The sequence below is a fragment of the Mustelus asterias genome, chromosome 28 (genome assembly GCF_964213995.1).
Source record: "Mustelus asterias chromosome 28, sMusAst1.hap1.1, whole genome shotgun sequence".
In the NCBI taxonomy this organism is placed as follows: Eukaryota; Metazoa; Chordata; class Chondrichthyes; order Carcharhiniformes; family Triakidae; genus Mustelus; species Mustelus asterias.
In genome coordinates this window covers 7,245,664-7,264,849 of record NC_135828.1, presented here as the reverse complement: position 1 = coordinate 7,264,849, position 19,186 = coordinate 7,245,664, and the positions used below count along the sequence as shown (strand labels likewise).

At 48.0% G+C, this 19,186-nt stretch overlaps 1 protein-coding gene across 1 annotated transcript in view; it reads right to left on the bottom strand.

Annotated features, from left to right (window-relative positions):
- mcu (mitochondrial calcium uniporter) overlaps positions 1-19,186 on the bottom strand; it is a 174,778-nt gene that overhangs the window by 13,366 nt on the left and 142,226 nt on the right. The window contains exons 3-4 of the mRNA XM_078199494.1: positions 3,556-3,726; positions 585-689 (exon numbers count right to left, since the gene is read on the bottom strand). Coding sequence (XP_078055620.1) covers positions 585-689; positions 3,556-3,726 — 276 coding nt within the window. The remainder of the gene's footprint in view (positions 1-584; positions 690-3,555; positions 3,727-19,186) is intronic.

The window sequence follows — 19,186 nt, the reverse complement described above, 5'->3', positions numbered from 1 at the left end:
AAAGATACAAAAGTCTGAGGTCACGTACCAACCGACTCAAGAACAGCTTCTTCCCTGCTGCTGTCAGACTATTGAATGGACATACCTTGCATTAAGTTGATCTTTCTCTATACCTTAGCTATGACTGTAACACTACATTCTGCACTCTCTCCTTTCCTTCTCTATGAACGGTATGCTTTGTCTATGTAGCCGCAAGAAACAATACTTTTCACTGTACACCAATACATGTGACAATAATAAATCAAATCAAACCAAAATCAAAGGCAAGTTGTTGTTGTCTAAACCCAGAGGTAAGACAGCAAAAACCAACTGCCTTTATGCAGCGCCCTTAAGCTAGCAAAACGTCTTGAGCTGCTTTGCAGTAATGTTAACATGCAAAATTTAACACGGAGCTGAATCGGAGATATTAGCACAGGTGACCAAAAGCTTGGTCAATGAGGGGAGCTTTATGGAGGATGAAGGGGTGGGGGAAGCAAGTTAGGATGAAAGCAACATGAGGAAGGCTGTGGCAACTACTGTCGATGGATGTAGGGTTGAACGCACTTTAGTGGCAGATCTAGGACATAATGACTGAGTTACCGTACCTCTCTTTGGTGGTTGTACATGGTGAGTTACATCATTTATCACCAAGTTGAAGTCGTCTAGAAGCAGAATGTCAATTCCCGTTGATGCTGCTATTCGAATTCCATCTGCGGGGGCGGGGCAGACATGGAGTAAACAGACCAAACAGGCACTGGTGTTAGAACAATTAACAATGAAGGTAGACCCTTCCGCCCTCACTCTCCCACTCACTTACAATGCCAATCTCACCACTTGTCCACTAACCATCTGCCACTCACCCAACACCACCAGTCTCCATGGGGGGTTTGGGGAGGGAGGGGGGGGGGCGGAGAGGGGTGCGAGTTAATCCCTGCTTAACAAGTCAAGTCTTTACTCTCTGGATTTGTGAAGAACGAGAGGTGATCTGACTGAATCATAACATATTCTGAAGGGGTTTGATAGGGTGGACACAGATGGTTTCTATTGGTAGGGAGATCTCAAAGACACGGTGGGGGGTGTCACAATCTCAGGATTATTCAGGGTTACAGGGTCGATTATTTAGGACCGGGATGAAGAGAAATTTCTTCATGCAAATGTTTGGAATTATCTACCCCAGAGGGGTACGGCTGCTCCATTGTTGAGTTTATTCAAGGCCACGGGGGACAGAATTTTGGTCTCTCAGGCAATCAAGGGAAGCGGGCAGCCAAGTGGAGTTGCAGCAGAATCATAGAACCCCTATAGTGTAGAAGGAGGCCATTCAGCCCATCGAGTCTGCACTGACTTTTCAACAGAGTATCTGACCCAGGCCTATCCCTTGCCCTATATCCGTAACCCCACATATTTACCCCGCTAATTCCCCTAACCTGCATATCTTGGGACACTAAGGGGCAATTTAGCATGGCCAATCTGCCTAACCTACACATTTTGGGATACTAAGGGGCAGTTTAGCATGGCCAATCCACCTAACCTACACATCTTGGGATACTAAGGGGCAGTTTAGCATGGCCAATCCACCTAACCTACACATCTTGGGATACTAAGGGGCAGTTTAGCATGGCCAATCCACCGAACCTACACATCTTGGGACACTAAGGGGCAGTTTAGCATGGCCAATCTGCCTAACCTGCACATCTTGGGACACTAAGGGGCAGTTTAGCATGGCCAATCTGCCTAACCTGCACATCTTGGGACACTAATGGGCAGTTTAGCATGGCCAATTCCCCTAATCTGCACATCTTTAGACACTAAGGGGCAGTTTAGCATGTACAATCCACCGAACCTGCACATTTGTGGAGTGTGGGATGAGCCATTATCGTGTCGAATGGCAGAGGAGGCTCTAAGGGGTTCAATAGGCCACCCCTGTTCCAATTCCGTGAGAGATATTCAATGACCAGATTTAGCAGAACAACATGGGAATTGAGTGCCAGCAGGAACGAGCAAGGGGTGTCGGAATTCAGATCTGTAAATTCATCTGATGAGCTATAAATCTCCTCGGAGATACTGATGTCAAATCTCCCTGACATTTTCAGCAGTGCCTTAGTGACGGGATTTAGCGAATGAGTTTCAAATGGAATATCAATCTATTGCTTATTGTTTGTGTGGCACGGTGACACAGTGGTTAGCACTGCTGCCTCACAGCGCCAGAGACCCGGGTTCGATTCCCGGCCTCGGGTCACTGTGTTGAGTCTGCACGTTCTCCCCGTGTCTGCGTGAGTTTCCTCCCACAGTCCAAAGATGCACAGGTTAGGTTGATTCGCCATGCTAAATTGCCCCTTAGTGTCAGGAGGACTACCTAGGATAAATATGTGGGGTTACAGGGATTGGGCCTGGGTGGGATTGTTGTAAGTGCAGGCGCGATGGGCCGAATGGCCTTCTTCTGCGCTGTAAGGATTCTATGATTCACTAAATCTGGCAGAAGAAGAGATTGTTCATTCTTGCAAACGGTCTCAGTTTTAGATGTAGCCTCATTTCAATCTTAATTCTATTTTAGGAATAATTTCTGTGAGAATCGGAGACCCAGTTTCCAGGCGAGTTATTTTCACCTTCCCAAGTCTTTGATCAGTTTTCCTCTGTCTCTGTAATTTGTTCCACGTGCTCAGGAATCTTTTCAGAAAATACACAGCTCCGTTTCACCATCCACATCACTCACAGCCCACAAGAAATGCCGCAAAATAATGAATGATGGGAACTGAAAAGCTGTGTGCGTTGTCGGTTTTAATTCCCAACTCTCCCTCCATTAAATTGCTAATTACTGGCCAGGTGTTGCAATCGCAAACCTGCTACTTTGCATTTGAAACCTGACTCTAATACTTAATCGTGAAATTTAGCTTCCACCTTGGGTTAGATTTTCCCTGCAGTGTCTGTGAATGTCTGTGTTTCTATGAAGCTTTTTCAGTTCTAACTTGAGTTTTAACAAAGATCCAACAACATGTTTAAGTTTATTTATTAGTGTCACAAGTTGGCTTACATTAACACTGCAGTGAAGTTACTGTGAAAATCCCCTAGTCGCCACACTCCGGCGCCTGTTCGGGTAACACTGAGGGAGAATGTAGCACGGCCAATGCACCTAAACAGCACATTTTTCGGACTGTTTTAACATTTATTTATTAGTGTCACAAGTAGGCTGACATTAATATTGCAGTGAAGTTACTGTGAAAATCCCCTGTGGGATTGTGGATGGAAACCGCAGCACCCGGAGGAAACCCACGCAGACATGGGGGGAACATGCAAACTCCACACAGTGACCCAAGCTGGGAATTGAACCCGGGACCCTGGCGCTGTGAGGCAGCCGTGTCACACGCCACCCATGACTATTTTTGTCCCCATGTTGAATCGGTGTCGGGCTGGGCCCCCCCCCCCCAGTCCGCGGGCAGGGCTGGGTCCGCGGGCAGGGCTGGGCCCCCCCCCAGTCCGCGGGCAGGGCTGGGCCCCCCCCCCCAGTCCGCGGGCAGGGCTGGGCCCCCCCCCCCAGTCCGCGGGCAGGGCTGGGCCCCCCCCCCAGTCCGCGGGCAGTACCTGGGGTGTAGATGGCGACTCTATCGATGCCCTTATCCTCCGCCTGTAGCTGCTTCAGGAAGACACCTACAGAGTCGGAGATCGGCCGGAGGGTGAACTGGCAACGTTCGCGCCGTGACGGTAGGTTCAGGGAAAGCACCGGTAATCCGTTCTGATAAGCGACAGTTACACCTAGGGAGAGAGAATGAACACCGAGTGAGGATTGATTCAGTCCGAGCACGGTTGTACTGTACTGAAGGTCATCTTCTCTCAAAGACACCAATTCAACTGAACCTCCATCTTCTCACACCCCCTTTCCCGTCTCTCTCATCTGCTCCAGTTCTCCCAAAACCTTTTGCCTTTATCTCCCCAATTCTGGATTCTTGCACATCCCAATTTTAATCGCGTCACCACTGGAGAACGACACATCCTAAGCTCTGCAATTCCCGTTTCTGCCTCTCCTTATCTCCACTTTTAAAATGAGGTTAAAAACCTCCCTCCCCGGACAAACCGACCTGCCCCAATAACGCTCGCAAAGAGCCTTTTTATTATGTTAAAACCGCTACATAAATGCAAGTTTCTTTTAATTCATTCGTGGGACTTGGGCGTCGCTGGCTGGCCAGCATTTATTGCCCATCTCTGGTTGCCCCTGAAAAGGTGGGGTTGATACAACTGAGTGGCTTGCTAGGCCATTTCAGAGGGCAGCTGAGAGTCAACCACATTGCTGTGGCTCTGGAGTCACATGTAGACCAGACCGGGTAAGGACGGCAGATTTCCTTCCCTAAAGGACATTAGTGAACCAGATGGGTTTTTCCGACAATCGACAATGGTTTCATGGTCATCAGTAGATTTTTAATTCAGATTTTTTTTTTATTGAATTCAAATTCCACCATCTGCCGTGGTGGGATTCGAACCCGGTCCCCAGAACATTGGCGGAGTTTCCGGGTTATTAGTCTAGCGATAATACCACTGGACCATCGCCTCCCCTTCTTGTTTCTGTCTCCTGTGTTCCTTTGAGCTGTCAACAACTGTTACTTAACCCGCACATCTTTGGACTGCAGGTTGTCTGGTGTCCTTGAGTTTTCCCTCAGCCAATTAATAATATCTGGAATAATTAAGCTTGTAATGGTGACCATGAAACCATCATCGATTGTTGGAAAAACCCATCTGGTTCACGAATGCCCTTTAAGGAAGGAAATCTGCCATCCTCGCCCAGTCTGGCCTACATGTGACTCCAGAGACGCAGAAATGTGGTTGACTCTCAACTGCCCTCTGAAATGAACATAAAGGATTCTTAAGGGGTTTGACAGGTGAAGGATCTTTCCCTCATGGGTGAGTCTCGGACCAGAGGACATAATTCCCGCCCGGGGTCAACAGAGATTTCCGCTGTCGGACCCTCGCTCGCTCGCTCCGATTCCGTCGCGGATGAGGTAGCAGAATTCCGGCCATGGTCTCAGCAGAAAGGGGCACCAATTGAAGATCGAGATGAGGAAGAATTTCTTCTCTCAGAGGGTTGAGTGTCTTTGGAACTCCTTGCCACAGGGAACTGAGGGGCCCTTGTGTATACTTGAGGCGGAGACGGATTTTTGATCAGTAAGGAAATCGAGGGTTACGGGGAAAGGGCAGGAAAGTGTGGAATGTCGGATCAGCAACGATCCTGTTGAATGGTGGAGCAGGCTCGAGGGGCCGAATGGCCTACTCCTGTCCCCATTTCCTCTGGTCTCAAACTGCTGGCGCTGTGGGTGTGCCCACATTAGATGCACCCACTGCAGTACGTCAAGAAGGCAGCAGCTCACCACCACCTTCTAGAGATGGGCACAAGTGTTTTTGTTAAATATTGATTGATTCAGGGTATGGGGGCGTCGCTGGCTGGGCCAGTGTTTATTGCCCATCCCTAATTGCCCCTCAACAAGTGCCGGCCTAACCAGCGACGCACACTTCCCACAATTTAAACGATAAATAAAAATTACTGCAGGCAGCCTGGAGTGTCGAACCCTGGAGGTTTGCGCTTTGCACAGGTGGCAGCTCACCAGCCCAAGCCAATCAGGCACATTAAAAAAAAAAGCCCAACCTGTTCCAAGCCACCTCCCGAGGACAGGCCCCCCCCCCCCCCCCCCCCAGCTGAGGCCCACACTCCAGTATGAATATGCAGTTGCAGCTTTGACAGTCTCCCTGTCACAGGCCCTTAGCGAAGCCTCGTCCCTTCTGACAGCCACTTAACATTTCTCTACACCGTGCCTCATTCCAAGTGCAGGGCACGGGAAGAAACTGACAGCATCTGATGAATTTTTACATCATTTAACTACGTGTAACACGCCTTTCCCCCACCGGAGGCAGCAGTGTAAAGGCCAGTCCCCGCTTCCAGCTGGTGATGTTACTGAACAGAGTGGAGAGATCAAAACCACGTGGGGGGGGCAAAGGTGGTCACGAGAGTGAAAGCTAAACAGATGCCCTCCCCATTCATGATGTGGAGATGCCGGCGTTGGACTGGGATAAACACAGTAAGAAGTTTAACAACACCAGGTTAAAGTCCAACAGGTTTATTTGGTAGCAAAAGCCACACAAGCTTTCGGAGCTCTAAGCCCCTTCTTCAGGTGAGTGGGAATTCTGTTCACAAACATGCCACAGAACCACCACTCACACCTATCACGGCCTGTTGTCTTTTTGATGCAAATAAACTGTGGGACAATTTTTAAAAAAAATTCATTCGTGGGCGTCACTGGCTGGCCAGGTTAGAGTCATGATGTGGAGATGCCGGCGTTGGACAGGGGTAAACACAGTAAGAAGTTTAACAACACCAGGTTAAAGTCCAACAGGTTTATTTGGTAGCAAAAGCCACACAAGCTTTCGGAGCCCCACTTCTTCAGGTGAGTGGGAATTCTGTTCACAAACAGGGTATATAAAGACACAAACTCAATTTACATGAATAATGGTTGGAATGCGAATACTTACAGCTAATCAAGTCTTTAAGATACAAACAATGTGAGTGGAGAGAGCATCAAGACAGGTTAAAGAGATGTGTATTGTCTCCAGACAATAAAGAATGCGAGTCTTTACAGGTAATCAAGTCTTTACAGGTACAGACAATGTGAGTGGAGAGAGGGCCAAGCACAGGTTAAAGAGGTCTTGCCTTCCACGACTTGCCTGGGCTTACAAAATCTCACGAACTGTCCTGTCTGGAGACAATACACATCTCTTTAACACGTGCTTGGCCCTCTTTCCACTCACATTGTCTGTACCTTTAAGACTTGATTACCTGTAAAGACTCGCATTCCAACCATTATCTTGTAAATTGAGTTTGCGTCTATATATGCCCTGTTTGTGAACACAACTCCTCACTCACCTGATGAAGGAGCAGCGCTCCAAAAGCTCGTGCTACCAAATAAACCTGTTGGACTTTAGCCTGGCGTTGTGAGACTACTTACTGTGCCCACCCCAGTCCAACGCCGGCATCTCCACATCACAGCATTTATTGCCCATTCCTAGTTGCCCAAGGGCAGTTGAGTGTCTTTGATTTGATTTATTGTCACATGTATTGGTACACAGTGAAAAGTATTGTTTCTTGCACGCTATGCGGACAAAGCATACCGTTCACAGAGAAGGAAAGGAGAGAGTGCAGAATGTAGTGTTACAGTCATAGCTAGAGTGTAGACAAAGATCAACTTAATGCAAGGTAAGTCCATTCAAAAGTCTGATGGCAGCAGGGAAGAAGCTGTTCTTGAGTCGGTTGGTACGTGACCTCAGTCACTCTGTGGATCTGGAGTCACATGTAGGCCAGACCAGATAAGGACGGCAGATTTCCTTCCCTAAAGGACATTAGTGACCCAGATGGGTTTTTCCGACAATCGGCAATGGTTTCAGGTTATCAGTAGATTCTTAATTCCAGATTTTTTTTAAATTGAATTCAAATTCCACCAGCTGCCGTGGCGGGATTCGAACCCAGGTCCCCGGAACATTAGGTGAGTTTCTGGATTGATAGTCTAGCGATAATACCACTAGGCCATCGCCTCCTCACTGTCACTGAAGTAACTGTGCCCCCCTCAGCTGTGCAGATCTCAGATTGAAAAGTCAACGACATTGTGTGAACTCTGGGGTTGGCCTGACTCCCCAGTGGGTTGCAGCGGGAGAGCTGCTGCCAGACATTGGAGCAAAGCCGCACTTCCCACAATTCCATCTGGCTGCTCGGGGGGGCGCCAGTTATGGTCAAGGCCATCTTCCTCGCCCAGTGTCAGAGTGAGGCCAAAACCCTGCCCAGCTGCTTCACTCACGGGGTGTAACCGTGACTCGGGGGAACCCACAAGCCGGAGCCCACCTCAGCCACTTGGCAAAACCCACGGTTACCATGCCAATGGCCTCCTCCTCTTTTAAGGGAGGAAGGTTTTCTTTTTAAGTTTAGTTTTTTGATTTGATTTAAGTATTGTTTCTTGCGCGCTAAACAGACAAAGCAAACCGTTCATAGAGGAGGAAAGGAGAGAGTGCAGAATGCAGTGTTACAGTCATAGCTAGGGTGTAGAGAAAGATCAACTTAATGCGAGGTAGGCCCATTCAAAAGTCTGACAGCAGCAGGGAAGAAGCTGTTCTTGAGTCGGTTGGTGCGTGACCTCAGACTTTTGTATCTTTTTCCTGATGGAAGAAGGTGGAAGAGAGAATGTCCGGGGTGCGTGGGGTCCTTGATTATGCTGGCTGCTTTGCCGAGGCAACGGGGAGGGTAGACAGAGTCAATGGATGGAAGGATGGTTTGCGTGATTAGGGGGGGGGGGGGGGGGTGTGTGGGTTGGGGGGTTCCATCCTGACCACAACAACATTGGAGACTGTGAAGATTGTTTCGCTTGGTGGCAAAACATTCTGCCAGATAATCAAGCGTCTGGTGAGAGGGCGAAACAGAAATTCCCCGCCCCCCCTCCCCCTCCCCCCCCCCCTCCCCCATTTCTGCATTTGCTGCTACTTTGACCTCCACTGCATAGAAACCGGAGGCGGCTATTCGACCCCTCGAACCTATTCCATGCGATCCAATGGAGTTACGGCTGAGCTGTGATCTATTCGCCTTTCTTTGCCCCAAACCTCTGAATAACTGTGATCAAGAAAAGTCAATCCAAAGCACATGTTTAATTAATAATGGATCTAATGTCAACTGTCAGTTGTGGGAAAGAATTCTAAACTTCCACCACCCTTTGTACGTCTCAGTGTTTCTGAACTTAACCCTCGAAAAGTTTGCCTCTGGTTTTTAAGATCGTGCCTTGTTGTCCAAGGCTCCCCAAACGACGCAAATAGCTGCTCCCCAACTCACCCATCAGTTCCCCATACCCTTTAAAACTTGTAAATTCCACAAATATAACCTGAGTTTGTATGATCACTTCTACAATTTACCCCACTGGAGTTCAGATACCACTCTGGTAAATCCAGTTGCACTTCCTCCAAGACAGGGTAGATTCAGAAAGAATGTTCCCGATGGTGGGGGGACGTCCAGAACTCGGGGTTCATAGTTTGAGGATAAGGGGGTAAACCTTTTAGAACTGAGGTGAGGAGAAATTTCTTCACCCAGTGGGTGGTGAATGCGTGGGATTCACTAACACAGAAAGTAGTTGAGGCCAAAACTTTGTCTGATTTCCAGAAGGAATTAGATATAGCTCCTGGGGCTAAAGGGATCAAGGGATATGGGAGGAAGGGGAGGGGATCAGGATATTGAATTTGATGATCAGCCATGATCAAAAGATGTGCGTGTTAGATGGATTGCCCATGCTAAATTGACCCTACTGTCAGGGGATTAGTAGGGTAAATGCATGGGGTTATGGGAATAGGGCCTGGGTGTGATGATGGTCGGTGCAGACTCAATGGGCCGAATGGCCTTCTTCTGCACTGTAGATTCTTTGATTCTATGAAAATGAATGGCAGAGCAGGCTCAAAAGGCCAAATAGCCTATCCCTGCTTCTAGTTTCTATATTTCTGAGACCAATTTGTCCATTGCAAGGTGAAACAGGATAATTTTGTTCAGGGCGGCACGGTAGCACAGTGGTTAGCACTGCTGCTTCACAGCTCCAGGGTCCCGGGTTCGATTCCCGGCTCGGGTCACTGTCTGTGTGGAGTTTGCACATTCTCCTCGTGTCTGCGTGGGTTTCCTCCGGGTGCTCCGGTTTCCTCCCACAGTCCAAAGATGTGCGGGTTAGGTTGATTGGCCAGGTTAAAAATTGTCCCTTAGAGTCCTGGGATTCGTAGGTTAGAGGGATTAGCGGGTAAAATGTGTGGGGGTAGGGCCTGGGTGGGATTGTGGTCGGTGCAGACTCGATGGGCCGAATGGCCTCATTCTGCACTGTAGGGTTTCTATGATTCTTCTATGTTTGAAACGTCCAGTACTGAACAGTACTCCAAGTGCAGTCTAACCTGGGCTTTGTGTAGTTGAAGCATGGTTTCTAATCCCATGCATTCTAGTCCTCCATTAATCTATTTGATAATTTTCTGGAGCAGTCTGACATATTAACAATGTACACGGCTGGAAGAGCAGGTCACAGACTGGGAATTCTGTGACGAGCAACTCACCATCCACAAGGCGCAAGTCAGGAGTGCGATGGAACACTCTCCACTTACCTGGAAGAGTGCAGCTCCAACAACACTTGGCACCATCCAGGGCAAAGCAGCCCACTTGATTGGCACCCCATCCGCCATATCAAACATTCGCTCCCTCCATTGCCATCACACCGGCAGCCGTGTGTGCCATCTACAAGACGCACTGCAGCAACTCGCCAAGACTCTTTCTACAACACCTTTCAAACCCGTGACTTCCACCAGCAAGAAGGACAAGGGCAGCAGATACATGGGAACACCACCAGCTACAAACTCCCCTCCAAGTCACGCCGCATCCTGACTTGGAAATATATCAGCTGTTCCTTCACTGTCCCTGGATCAAAATCCTGGAGCTCCCTCCCCAACAGCACTGTGGGTGTACCTACACCACATGGACTGCAGTGGATTCAAGAAGGCAGCTCACCACCACCTTCTCAAGGGCAATTAGGGATGGGCAATAAATGCTGGGCCTAGCCAGCGACGCCTGGCATCCTGTGAAAGAAATTTAAAAAGCAACTCGCGAGCGTTTTTGGCCTCCGCGGTTTCCAGCTCCGGCCCTGGGAGAAATTGTTGGCTGAAAGATGACAGAAACCAGCTAAGCCTCAACGTAAATATGTCAGCAACATTCGCAATAAATGCCAGATATTGTGACCAAATAAACTTGAGAAATGAACAGGCCCCAGCGTCTGCGTAAACATCGCTTTGAGGAGCACTTCCAAGTGTTTAGGAAGGCTGGAAGGAAATATTTCTCAATCTCTGAACTTGGCAATGAATCTCACCAACTGATGCAGTGAGAGGCCCCGAGGGAAAAGCAGATGGTGGATCCTGTCAGATGGTTCCCTCAGCAGGCTGGCAGTCATCTGGTAGAATGCTTCATCACCAGAACTTACAAACAAGCATAAGGACCTGGCTTGGCTGGTGGTGTGAAGGGCACTTCCCGTCATGTATGCCTGAGGTCTCAGCACCACCGCACGCTGCCCTCGAAGTGGCTGCGGGGTCGATGAGGCGGTCGCACACCTCCTTGTGGAATGTGCCTTTGCAAAGGAGGTCTGGAGTGAGATGCAGTGTTACTTGTCGAGGTTCATCCCAAGCAGCTCCGTGACGCAGGACTCTGTGCTCTACAGGCTGTTCCCAGGGACGCGGGACTCTGTGCTCTATGGGCTGTTCCCAGGGACGCGGGACTCTGTGCTCTACGGGCTGTTTCCAGGGACACACACCGAGACAAATATCAACTGCTGCTGGAGGGTCATCAACTCGGTGAAGGACGCACTTTGGTCCGCCCAAAACCTGCTGATCTTCCAGTGCAAAGATTTGTCCTCGACTGAATGTTGCAGACTGGCACATTCCAAGGTCCAGGACTACGTGCTGAGGGACGCTCTCAAGCTTGGGGCAGCCGCTGCAAAGGCACAATGGGGAAAGGCCACCGTTTAAAGCCTTTCAACCAAGACAGACTGAGGGGCCAGTAACTGTAAAAAACCCTCGGACTGCCTAACTGTGTGCAACTCCGTAAAAACAACAGCACACAGTGAAATGTGACAAATGTATATAGTTTGTTGAAGAACTGAACTGTAATGAATGTAATGTCTTGGAACTGAGCATCGTAAAGTATTGTAAATATGACTCTTTTTTGCACTGTTCGTAATTATTGGAAATGCCATTTCTGCAATGGTTTATTTCAGAGTATTTATGAATAAAGTATATTTTTGAACTTAAAAAAAACTGACTAACTTCTGCTCCTCAATATGATCCTCTGCCTCAATGCTATATTCCCATGCTCTCCCCACACCCCTTGATGCCTTCAGAGTCTAGAAATCTATTTTCTTCTTAAATATGTTCAGTGACTTGACCTCCACAGCCTTCTGTGGTAGAGAATTCCACCGGTTCACCACCCACTGCATATACTTGGTTTGTACTCGATGGAGTTTAGAAGGATGAGGGGGGATCTAATTGAAACTTACAGAATACGGAGAGGCCTAGATAGAGTGGACGTGGAGAGGATGTTTCCACTAGTGGGAGAGACGAGAACCCGAGGGCACAACCTCAGCCAGAGGGTGGTGAATCTGTGGAACTCTTTGCCACAGAAGGCTGTGGAGGCCGGGTCATTGAGTGTCTTTAAGGCAGAGATAGATAGGTTCTTGATCAATAAGGGGATCAAGGGTTACGGGGAGAAGGCAGCAAAATGGGGATGAGAATCATATCAGCCATGATTGAATGGCAGAGCAGACTCAATGGGCCGAATGGCCTAATTCTGCTCCTACATCTTATAGTCTCGAAGTGAAGAGGTTTCTCCTCATCTCAGTCCTAAATGGCCCACCCCGTACCCTGAGACTGTGACTCTTTGTTTCAGACCCTCCAACCAGAGGAAGCACTAGCTCTGCATCCAGTCCGTCCAGATTCATCAGAATTTCATACATTTCAATGAGATCCCCTCTCGTTCTTCAAAACGCCAGTGAATACAGGCCCAGTTGACCCAATCTCTCCTCCTCACACTAAGTTGATCTTTCGCTACACCCTAGCTATGACTGTAACAATCTGCACTCTCTCATTCCTTTCTCTATGAACGGTATGCTTTGTCTGTATAGCGTGCAAGAAACAATACTTTTCACTGTATACTAATACATGTGACAATAATAAATCAAATCATACGACAATCCTGCCATCCCAGGAATCAGTCTGGTGAACCTTCGCTGCCCTCCCTCCATGGTGAGTATATCCTTTCTTAGGTAAGGAGAACAAAACTGCACATAATACTCCAGGAATAGCCTCACCAAGGCCCTGTACAGCTGCAGTAAGACATCCTTGCTCCTGTACTCAAGTCCTCTTGCAATGAAGGCCAACGTACCATTCACCTTCTGTGACGTTGGGCACATTTAAGAGATGCTTTTTTAAAAATCATGCTCACAGCCTTATTTGGTTGATCAGCTGAGTTGTCTACGATGATTTCTTTCATTGCTCCTTCAGCTGTTTAAATTGGGGTTATTTGGGAATTAGTTTTATGAGCCTGCATTGTGAGGAGGAAGAATGCTTACAGGTCAGGTGACAAGAACTCTTCCATTTTCAGTTCTGAGCTGCAGGTTTTTAGTTTAGAAGGGAGTGGACATCAGACTGAAAGCAACGTCTCTCTCTCTCTCTCCCCCTGGTTTTGGGAAATTCTGCTGGTTAGCTGAAAGCCTTCCTGAAGTAGAAAATCTGTTGTTGGGTGGCTTGACCAGAGAGTCTCTCCCTGGTGTTTTGGGAAGCTGTTCTGAGTTCAAACTGTTGTGAGCATTTCAAGAAAACTGCAGCATTCAACTAAAGGACTCAGTTCCAGCATCACGTGAGCATTAGTCTTTGCTGTGTTAAACCTGTGGAAAGGGTTTTGTCCAAAGGAAGTTTTGGTTTGATTGGAACATCTTAGATATATTAAGCGTGATACATTACCGTGATTGTTTGGTTTTTGTTTGTAACTGATAAAAGTTATGGCTAATTTTCTTTCCATACATGTTAACTATATTCTTAAATAAACTTTGTTTGAGTAAAGCTCCCTAGTGGGTCACTTGAATCAGACCCGAGGTGAAACACATCATGCTTATCCTAGCCAAATTCAGGAGGCAAAACTTATGATCCAAGTGGACTCCATAAAACATTGGAGAATTTCTGATCAGAACCATAACACTTCCTAACTGCTTGCTGTACCTGCATGTTTATTTTCAGTGACTGGTGTACTAGGACACCCAGGTCCCATTGTATGTTAAAATTTCCCAATCTATCACCATTTAAATAATACACTGCCATTCGGTTTTACCTGAAGTGGATAACTTCGCAATTATCCATGTTATTCTGCATCTGCCACTCACTCAACTTTTCTTTAAATTCATTTTTACAGGATGCGGGTATCGCTAGCTGGGCCAACATTTATTGCCCACCCCTAGTTGCCCTCGGGAAGGTGATGGTGAGCTGCCTTCTTGAACTGCTGCGGTTCCTGAGGTGTAGTACCCACAGTGCTGTTAGGGATGGTATTCCAGGATTTCTACCCAGCGACAGTGAAGGTACGGTGATATATTCCCAAGTCAGGATAGTGAGTAGCTTGGAGGGGTACCTCCAGGTGGTGCTATTCCCAGGTATCTGCTGCTCTTGTCCTTCTAGATAGTAGTGTTCATAGAATCATAGAAACCCTACAGTGCAGAAAGAGGCCACTCGGCCCATCGAGTCTGCACCGACCACAATCCCACCCAGGCCCGACCCCCATATTCACCCGCTAATCCCTCTAACCTACACATCTCAGGACACTAAGGGGCAATTTTAGCATGGCCAATCAACCTAACCCGCACATCTTTTGGACTGTGGGAGGAAACCGGAGCACCCGGAGGAAACCCACGCAGACGCGAGGAGAATGTGCAAACTCCACGCAGACAGTGACCCAAGCCGGGAATCGAACCCAGGTCCCTGGAGCTGTGAAGCAGCAGTGCTAACCACTGTGCTACCGTGCCGCTGTTGTGGGTTTCCTGCCTAAGGAACCTTGGTGAGTTGCTGCAGTGCATCTTGTAGTGCTGCTTGAGAAGCTGCTGCGCTCTTGTCCAGCAGACAGGACTGCATGTATCCTTGTGAGACGCAACGCAGGTCAGAATCCTCAAGCACAAGTCCAAGAGATGCTGAACTGCAAGGTTTTTGACAGACTGCGAGATGAACAGCCAGATTTCAGAGAGAAAATTGCAGCAGTGAATTGACCCAGCCAGAGCTTGGGCTCAGTCAGGCTGACAAGGAACTCCTAACATCCTGCATTAATATAAATCTTTCACTGTGCAGCCACTGTACGCTTCAATGAATACACACAACTGCCACTGTTTGTTAGTGGTGGAGGGATTGAATGTTTGTGGATGTGGTGCCAATCAAGCGGGGCTGCTTTGTTCTGGATGGTGTCGAGCTTCTTGAGTGTTGTTGGAGCTGCACCCATCCAGGCAGGGGGGAATGTTCCATCACACTCCTGACTTGTGTGGATAGGCTTTGGGGAGTCAGGAGGTAAGTTACTCGCTGCCGGATTCCTAGCTTTTGAGCTGCTCTGGTAGCCACAGTATTTTCATGGCTAGCCAACTCCAGTTTCTGATCAATGGTAACCCCAAGGATGTTGGCAATGGGGGATTAAACAATAATGTCATTGAATGTCAAGGGGCGATGGTTAGATCCTTCTTTGTTGGAGATGGTCATTGCTTGGCACTTATGTGGCACGAATGTTACTTGCCACTTGTTAACCCAAGCCTGGATATTGTCCAGGTCTTGCTGCATTTGAACAGGGACTGCTTCAGTATCTGAGGAGTCGCGAATGATACTGAACATCATCAACGAACATCCTCACTTATGACCTTATGATGGAAGGAAGGTCATTGATGAAGTAGTTGAAAGATGATTGGGCCTAGGACACTACCCTGAGGAACACCTGCAGTGATGTCCTGGGACTGAGATGACTCACCTCCAACTACCATAATCATCCTCCTTTGTGCCAGGTATCACTCTGACCAGTGGAGTGTTTTCCCCCCGATTCCCATTGACTCCAGTTTTGCTAGGGCTCCTTGATGCCACACTCATTCACCGTCTAAATCACCTTGAAGCCTCTCAACATCTTCCTCACCACTCACATTCCCACCAATTTTCACGTCGTCAGCAAACTTGGAAATATATTTGGTTCCTTCATTCAAATCATTGATGTGTATTGTGAATAACTGGGGCCCCAAGTACTGATCCCTACGGTACTTCACCGCTCGCTGCCTGCCACTTTGCAAAAGGTCCATTAATTCCCACTCTCTGCTTTCTGTCTGCTAACCGGTTTTCAATCCATGCCAATATATTATCCCTAATCCCATGCACTTTAATTCTGCACACCTACCTCTTACATGGGACTTTATTCTGAAAATCCAAATACACCACAACCACTGGTTCACCCTTATCTATTGTACTGGTTACGTCTCCAAATGACTGCAGTAGGTTTGTCAAACTTGATTTCGCTTTCATAAATCCATGTTGACTTTATCTAATCCTGTTGATACTTTCTAAGTGTCCTGTTACCACATCCTTTATGATGTGGAGATGCCGGCGTTGGACTGGGGTGGGGCACAGTAAGTAGTCTCACAACGCCAGGCTAAAGTCCAACAGGTTTATTTGATAGCACGAGCTTTCAGAGCGCTGCTCCTTCATCAGGTGAGCGACGAAGGGGCAGCGCTCCGAAAGCTCGTGCTACCAAATAAAGCTGTTGGACTTTAACCTGGAGTTGTGAGACTTCTTACTGTGCACATCCTTTATAACAGACGCTAGCATTTTCCCTGCTCCTGATGTTAGGCTAACCGGTCTGTAACTCCAGTCAAGTTGGTCGATGGATAAACATTGGCCTGGACACCAGGGAAGAACTCCCTTGCGCTTCCTGGAAAATGGTGAGATGAGATCCTTTAGGTCCATTTATGGAGGGGAGGCAGCCTAGGATCATTTTAACACATCATCCTAAAAGGTGGCACCACTGACAGTGCAGCACTCCTTCAAAGTACTGTGTGGTCAGCCTGGATTCTGCCCTTAAGACTCTTGAATCCAGAACCTTCCGGGTCAGCACAGAGTAACTGCATTCTGGGCTGAATATGTCAAATTATTTTACATTATAAAGTAGAAGGGATGGTCCTGCTGTTCTCCAGTTGAGAGTATTCAGAGTGCTGGTTGTTGTAAGGTGAGGAGGTGAGGTGAATACTTCAGGCAGTCTATAATAATTAAAGGCAAAAATCAATTGCCTGCCTCTCTGAACACACACACAAATCAGAGGCGCCATGACAACCGGAGCAGAGGTTAATCCATCTTCCTGGCTGACTTCTCAGTTCAGACAGTTTACCGACAGCAGTGGGTGAAATATCGGAGAAGCTCAGGCATCTCGCATCGCTGTGGATGGATGGGGGATGATCCGAAAGGGAGACTCCGATTACAGAGCCGTATTTTCGACCGTGTTGAGCTGCGTGGGTTTTCTCCGGGCGCTCCATCACACAAACCAGCCTCCCATCCATTGACTCTGTCTACACTTCCTGCTGCCTCGGCAAAGCAGCCAGCATCATCAAGGACCCCACGCACACCGGACATTCTCTCTTCCACCGGGAAAAAGATACAAAAGTCTGAGGTCACGTTCCAACCGACTCAAGAACAGCTTCTTCCCTGCTGCCATCAGACATCTGAATGGACCTACCTCGCACTAAGTTGATCTTTCTCTACACCCTAGCTATGACTGTAATACTACATTCTGCACTCTCTCATTTCCTTCTCTATGAACGGTATGCTTTGTCTGTATAGCGCGCAAGAAACAATACTTTTCACTGTGTACTAATACATGTGGCAATAATAAATCAAATCAAATGAAGATGTGTGAGTTACTTGCATTGGCCATGCTAAATTGCCTCTTAGTGTCCCAGGATGCGTCGGTTAGAGGGATTAGTGGGGTAAATATGTGGGGTTACAGAGATAGGGCCTGAGTGGGATTGTTGTCGGTGCAGGCTCGATGGGCTGAATGGGCTCCTTCTGTACTGTTGGGATTCTATCGAATACATTGAATACAGGAGTTGGGACGTCTTGTTGAAGTTGCTCAAGACATTGGAAAGGCCACACTTGGAATACTGTGTACAGTTCTGGTCACCCTATTATAGAAAGGATATTATCAAACTAGAAAGAGTGCAGAAAAGATTTACTAGGATGCTACTGGGACTTGATGGTTTGAGTTATGAGGAGAGGCTGGATAGACTGGGACTTTTTTCTCTGGAGCGTAGAAGGCTGAGGGGTGATCTTATGGAGGTCTATAAAATAATGAGGGGCATAGATCAGCTCGATAGTCAATATCTTTTCCCAAAGGTAGGGGTGTCTAAAACTAGAGGGCATAGGTTTAAGGTGAGAGGGGAGAGATACAAAAGGGTCCAGAGGGGCAATTTTTTCACACAGAGAGTGATGAGTGTCTGGAACAAGCTGCCAGAGGTAGTAGTAGAGGTGGGTATAATTTTGTCTTTTAAAAAGCATTTAGACATGAGTAAGTTGGGTATAGAGGGATATGGGCCAAACGTGGGCAATTGGAACTAGCTTCGGGGTTTTAACAAAAGGGCGGCATGGACAAGTTGGGCCGAAGGGTCTGTTTCCATGCTGTAAACCTCTATGACTCTATGATTTGGGGAAGGAGTCCAAGGATAGAGTAAAGGTCCAGATCAGCCCATAAATGGTGGAGCAGGCTAGAAGAGCTGACAGCCTTTGTCCCGTGAACACAACCAAGACAGCATCCTCTCAAGTATGGACGCAATGGAAACAGTTTATTGGGTACGGGGTCAAGTGACGGGGAAGGAGGAGTCCAGCATGGATCAACTCAACACAACAGGGATGGCATTCAGATCACTCCACGGGCTCACTCAGCTCTCCCTATCTCTCTAACTTTCCCCAGCCCCACAACCCTCAACTCTGCTTTTACATCCATATTCCTTTGATTCAGCGCTGACGGCTGTGCCTTTCCCTATCTCGGTTCCAGGATCTGGATTTCAGTTCCAAATCTTTCTGCTTCTCTTCCCTCCCTCGAGACATTGGTCTTCGCCTGATGTATTAATGCCACATCTTGTGGTTCAGTGGGTAGTGTTCCTCGTCTCTGAGCCAGGGTTCCAGTCCCACCCCAGGACTTGATGGACAAGAAAGGTGTGTTCGCAACGCGGCCAAACAGGCTCGAGTGTCAACCTGCAAAATCCTTCCAAACACTGGCTGGCAGTAAGAGCGGGAGAGATTCCTGGTCAGCCAGGTGATGGAAGGAACACTGGGGCCTCCACCATCACCGTCCATAGCTCCGGAATACAACATGGATGTTCCAATAGCAACATGGACAGGTGATTCCCGCTCCAGATAGGGCAAATTCAGGATCTGCTTCCCTGCCCTATCTGTGGCCGAGGTCACAGCGCCATGGGTCAGACCGGCCTCTGGGCAGAGAACTGAAGATGATGATGATATGAATGCAAGTCGTCACTGTCACTTGGTAAACTGTGAGGCTGTGGCTCAGTGGGTACAGCCCTTGCCTCGGAGCCACAAGGTTCCAGGTTCAATTCCCCCATCAGGACCTGAGGGCAAAACGCAA